Raw genomic sequence first — 6368 nt, 5'->3', positions numbered from 1 at the left:
TCGTAAGTCAAGGACTTACAATTCTCTATTACTGAAACCATAGCTTTCAAACTGCTTGAATGGAAGCGGGGATTGTGACCCAAATATCCAGCTGTGTATTGCTTAGCATCTGAAGAGCAAATTAAGAGAAGGACATGCAGTAGTTGTCCATAAAATGTCATTATTCTGTCATTACGCCACTCATCTTCCTTCAACTTGACAATCCCTGAAGTATGTGCAGGCCCACCTTTTGGACTGGGCCATGAATAAAATCAGGTTGCAACACCACCATCTAGTGGCTGAAATCTGCATTTACTTTTATGTAATGCTGTGAAATTTAATAATAATGATAAAGTTGGAAGGGACCTTGGAGGTCATCTAGTCCAACCTCCTGCTCAGGCAGGAAACCCTATACCATTTCGGACAAATGGCTGTCCAGTTTCTTCTTAAAAACTTCTAGTGTTGGCACGTTTACCGCTTCTGGAGGCAGGTTGTTTCACTGGTTAATTGTTCTAACTGTCAGGAAGTTTCTCCTTAGTTCCAGTTTGCTTCTCTCCTTGATTAGTTTCCATCCATTATTCCTTGTCTGGCCTTTGGGTGCTTTGGAAAATAGGTTGACTCCCTCTTCTTTGGGGCAGCCCCTCAAATATTGGAACGCTGCTATCATGTCCTTCTCTTCATTAAACTAGACATGCAAAGAATTTGATTCCGGATCTCCCCTCCTTCCGCCGCGCCCTCAAGACATGGTTGTTTCAGCAGGCAGGACTGGCCTAGGGACATTTTAAATTGGTTTCTAATTAATTTTAAAATATGAATAGGCCTATTGAATATATCTTTTAATTGATTTTAAATTTTGTAGATTTGTATCGATTGTTCTGTTCTTAATTGGCTGTAAGCCGCCCTGAGTCCACTAGGAGAAGGGCGGGATATAAATGCAATAAACTTGAAACTTGAAACTTGAAACATACCCAATTCCAGCAACCGTTCCTTATATGTTTTAGCCTCCAGTCTCCTAATCATTTTTGTTGCTCTTCTCTGTACTCTTTCTAGTCTCAACATCTTTTTTACATCGTGGTGACCAAAACTGGATACAGTATTCCAAGTGTGGCCTTACCAAGGCATTGTAAAGTGGTATTAATACTTCACGTAATCTTGATTCTATCCCTGTTAATGCAGCCTAGCACTGTGCTGGCTTTTTTGGCAGCTGCAGCACACTGCTGGCTCATATTTAAATGGTTGTCCACTAGGACTCCGAGATCCCTCTCACAGTTACTACTATTGAGCAATACTATACCTGTACTATACCTGTACATTTGGTTTTTCTTGTCTAAATGTAGAACCTTACTTTTTTCACCATTTCTATTTGTGTTTTGGTTAATACATTCAGTCACATGCTTCACAAAGCAACCGGCAGTCACATGCTTCACAAAGCAACCGGTTGTCCACTAGGACTCCGAGATCCCTCTCACAGTTACTACTATTGAGCAATACTATACCTATACTATACCTGTACATTTGGTTTTTCTTGTCTAAATGTAGAACCTTACTTTTTTCACCATTTCTATTTGTGTTTTGGTTAATACATTCAGTCACATGCTTCACAAAGCAACCGGCATCTTAAATGGCCACAGTTCTGTGCGGTAACACAATTTCATTGCCAAATTGGAGCGTAGGTTTGAAACACCTTCCTTAAGGTGGCCTGGTCATCCCAGAATAGGCAAAGGTTTTCAGGATGAAATCTTTTCTCTAAAGTAGGAACAGTCTATTTTCCTGGAAAAGTTATCTGTCAGCATTAAAACTCAGTTCTCGTTCACAGGTCTGTTATCTTAATTTTGCAAAGCCATTCATCACAATAGTAAAAAAAAAACTATACTAGAGAAGATATACAGGTAGTCCTCAACTTGCAACCACAACTGAGCCCCAAATTTCCATCGCTAACCAAGAGCAACTTTTGCCCCATTTTATGATCTTTCTTACCACAGTTGTTGAGTGAGTCACTGCAGTTGTTAAGTTAGTAACATGGTTATAAAGTGAATCTGGTTTCCCCACTGACTTTGCTTGTCAGAAGGTATCCCACTGGACCCTGGGACACCACAACCGTCATAAATACGAGTCAGTTGCCAAGTGCTGGATTTTGATTATGTGCAATGATCACAAGGGTGAAAAATGGTTATAAGTCACTTTTTCGGTGCCATTGTTAACTTCAAACTTCAGATGAAAGGTTGTAAGTTGAGGACTGCCTGCACAAAATCATGTAGGTGATTAATTCCTATCTTTGCAAATACGGTATACATTTGTCAAATGTTAAACACATCCTATTGGAGAACCGTGCACCAAAACATACAGCTATTTTGAAAGCACTTAGCACTCAAGCTAGGTCAGGGGTAGGCAATCTTGGCTCTTTTATGACTTGTGGACTTCAACTCCCAGAATTCCTGAGCCAGCCATGCTGAGGGGACAGGGAGAGGTTTCCAAGCTGAGCCATGCTGGCTCAGGAATTCTGGGAGTTGAAGTCCACGAGTCATAAAAGAGCCAAGGTTGCCTACCCCTATCCTATGATGAAGATTAAGAGCAGGGGTCTTCAAACTTGCCCCTTTTATGACTCGTGGACTTCAACTCCCAGAATTCCTGAGCCAGCCATGCTGAGGGAAAAGGGACAGGTTTCCAAGCTGAGCCGTGCTGGCTCAGGAATGCTGGGAGTTGAAGTCCACAAGTCCTAAAAGAGCCAAGGTTGACTACCTCTGAGCTAGGTGAATGCAGCTTCCAACAAAAAGGAACAAAATGGAAAGGTTCATCTACATGGCTCAATAATTATTTTTCAACCATGTAATTTTCATTTCTCCTAGGCAAGTCAGTGGGGGAAATTCCCCATTAATGCTGAGGAGGAAATTGCAGGATGCAACAAACAGGTACCCACTGACAGTAGCATCCATAGGAGAACGCAAGGATAATTGGTTAAAAGTTGGAAAGGTATCCGAAGCAACAGAGCCGCCTTCCCCACCTTCACAATAACCATAGCAGAAGGTTGACATCCCGCAGTGCCCATCCCAGCCAGCTGTTCCAGATGCTGACGCTGCTGAAGGCCAAAGGAGTTGGCTATATTTAACTTGGAAAAGAGCCAGACTTATATTGAAGGCCATCTTCAAACATTAGACGAGCTGCTGCACAGATGCCACATCCAGTTTGGTCTGGACAGGACACAACCATTGAGTCATACAACTAAATGGTGTAGAACAGCCCTCCAGAGTCCAGAGAATTCATTCCGTAGTAAGCATAAATGCCCTGGAATGGAGAGGATTTTTCCTGTTTGGACTCTTCCAAGCGGCTCCGTTAGGTGGCTAGAAACTGGAAAATCACTGAATTTCCAAGTTCAGTTTGTATCCAGGAATCTCCTTATATCCAGATCAGCAGAAGCACACATGCCACTCAGCTACACAAAAAGAGGTTTATTTATCAAAAATCAAAACAGTTAACTGGCAAAATGGGGCAGAAGGCAAGGAAAAGAGGCACAAATAACAGACAAGAGATAAAAACCGATAGAAGGCAATCACAACCATCTACATTACCATATCTATAGACCAAAGGGCACAGGATTTTTCAGAGCCATAGGAAACAACAACATAGACAATACAAAGGGAGTGGCTTTTGGTTATTCGAGATTTAAACCTATTTACAGGTAGTGCCACCTCATCTTGTTTTTGACCCTTACTTCTAAGTCATCAGTTTTCCCCCCCACCTCTTTTTGTACAAGTACATAAGCTCAGTCCTAGGAAAAGAAAATGTTACTGCTAGTTAGAAATATAGAATTTATTTCAATGTACAATAAGGCAACAAGTCATATTTCTCAGACAGTGAGTGACAAATATATATAAAGACTGCCAATACAGTCCAGGAAAGAAAAGCATTGTATTCCATATTTCTTTTGACTGATATTGCATGTATGTATGTATGTGTGTATTCTATCCCTCTTTTAATATTTTACTACCAAGGGAGCAGACAGATCTGCAGCTTGGAGCTTGTAAGCCTCCATTTTCTTTTTAGGCAAGATGAAAAGCAAAGAATTGTTCAGTTTTAGAAGCATCTTTTGAAAAACAGCTACAGGGAGGGAATTATAAGTTTCTCACTGCAACTCCTAAGGGCACCCTTCATTATGCCTGCCATTTACTCCTTCCCATGAACATTTCATTAACAATAACAGCAACAAAAACACAACTCAGCAAAATGACTTCGGAAATGTTGGACCATCTATTCAAACAAACACACAACAGCCCAGTGCAGGCAGGGAGGACTATTTGTTCAAACATTCTCTAATCACTTAAAAGATAGAACCATTATTTGTACAATTAAATAACTTGATTTTTTAACATTCTTATATACACTGCCTTTGGGCAAGAATTGCACCCATTTTAGCGACTGGGATTTTTGATTTTGCTTCAAGCTAGTTTTCCAGACACCAAGAGTGAAATTCACTGGTGAGTACTAGAAAAGCAAGAAAAATGCTTGTTTTTCCCCCCTTTTTTTGAATTACCCACACTTGAAGTTTTCTTATTTATTTTCTATATGGGGAAAAAAATCCACCCTTTCTGACAGTGAACAGGTATGAGACACATCCGCTGAGAGAGCTCAACCAGAGTTGTTTGTGTCATTCAACGATGTTCCATTCCCGATGATCATCTTGCTGTAGTTTTTCTGTTCCTCTTCCTTAAAGGTTTCCTTCACTTTGGCTCTTTTCAATCCTCCGTCCCTTAAAAGAGTAAAAAGGAAAAACAATGAAATACAATTATCTACCTACTACAATATGCTATTAAGGAGGTTCGGTTGGTGTCACAACTCTTATAAAGAAGGCAAGTCTAACTAAGATGATGATCATCCATCTCCAGGTTGATCACCTCTGTAGTAGGCTACTGCCATTTGTTTGGTGCCAGGCTGTCCTTGAGGAGTTCAGTAACTGCAATTATTGCAAAAAATGGCTTTCTAGTATGCTTTGGCTACTGAGGTTAGTGGCATATAAATTAGACAGCTAGACGATAAATAGATGGAAGAAAAATAGATGGATGATAGCCAGATGGACCGACAGATGGATGGATAGACCGACAGATGGATGGATGGATGGATGGATGGATAGATAGATGGATGGATGGATGGATGGATGGATGGACGGACGGACGGACAGACGAGACAGACATGAATGGATAGGTGGGTGGACAGATAAGAGAGACAGACAGATATGGATTTGTCCCATATCTGAATATATGTCAGTTGTCAAGTGTCCTAATTTTGATCACATGACCATAGGGATGTTGCAGCGGTCATATGTGTGTGCTGTTTTCAGTGCTGTTGTAACTTTCAATGGTAACTAAACAAATGGTTAAGTCGAGGACTGCCTGTACAGTAAAATCTTGCTTTACCAGGCCATAGAGTCAGAGGAGCTGTCTGTTCTTCCCCAAAGTCCAGTAAATATGGAATTACTTCATTTACATTAAGACAGTGTTTGAATAATGACAGCATCATTCAAACTTCAGGAGCTGTGGTGGCGCAGTGGTTAGAATGCAGTATTGCAGGCTGACTCTGCCCATTGCCAGCAGTTCGATTCTGACCAGCTCAAAGTTGACTCAGCCTTCCATCCTACCAAGGTTGGTAAAATGAAGACCCAGATTGTTGGGGGCAATGTGCTGACTTTGTAAACCACTTAGAGAGGGCTGTAAAGCACTATAAAGCGATATATAAGTCTAAGTGCTATTGCTATTATTATGCAAATGAAGTATATCATTTGTATAATAATGCAACTTACAGTTGCCTAATATGGTAAATTCTACTTGCAAATCTTAAATGCCTCATTCAGACTGCAAGTCTGTTATTCTGGGAGCATGTCTGAATAGAAATGCTGTGCTTTATACCTAAAATCCACTAAACGTGAATGTTAAATCAAGGTTTCTTATGAAGAAAGCAATGCAGAAAATATCAAGTTTCTTAACAGTTTTTAAGTCTCATTCAGATCTCTAGATTAATATCCTTCTTTCTGTAAGCAATCTTGAATTTGTGATCTCTCATTTTACAGCCTCCAAAGCATCTCTGGATTGTTCTACTGAATTCAGAAATAGTCGATTTACGATACACAAATATTGCTTGCTGGGTTAAAGTAAAGTTAGATATGTACTGTATAGATTATGTATCTGCATTTCTAAATTTCTAACCCTCATAATTGTAGCCAAACCCACAAATGATTGGAGGGCCGAGGGAGATTTGGATGAAATGTTTCACCCCATCCTTCTACTGGTGTAATTATCCTCACTGTCTCAAGATCAAAAATGTTTTTTTAAACAGTAAAGTTGATCCCCGAAGGCTGCTCAATCCAGGATAAGGGATTCACTCCTTTCTCTAAAACTTCT

The 6368-nt window shown here is 40.3% G+C and overlaps 1 protein-coding gene across 1 annotated transcript in view; it reads right to left on the bottom strand.

Annotated features, from left to right (window-relative positions):
- Positions 1-3410: 3410 nt before the first annotated feature.
- The window catches only part of GPAT3 (glycerol-3-phosphate acyltransferase 3), a 31958-nt gene continuing 29000 nt past the window's right edge, over positions 3411-6368 (bottom strand). The window contains exon 12 of the mRNA XM_015832378.1: positions 3411-4723. Within this exon, the coding sequence (XP_015687864.1) occupies positions 4603-4723 (121 nt within the window). The 3' untranslated portion in view covers positions 3411-4602. The remainder of the gene's footprint in view (positions 4724-6368) is intronic.

Source organism: Protobothrops mucrosquamatus, unplaced genomic scaffold (genome assembly GCF_001527695.2).
Source record: "Protobothrops mucrosquamatus isolate PMUCROS unplaced genomic scaffold, P.Mucros_1.0 scaffold3, whole genome shotgun sequence".
In the NCBI taxonomy this organism is placed as follows: Eukaryota; Metazoa; Chordata; class Lepidosauria; order Squamata; family Viperidae; genus Protobothrops; species Protobothrops mucrosquamatus.
This window is presented reverse-complemented; position numbering and strand designations above follow the sequence as displayed.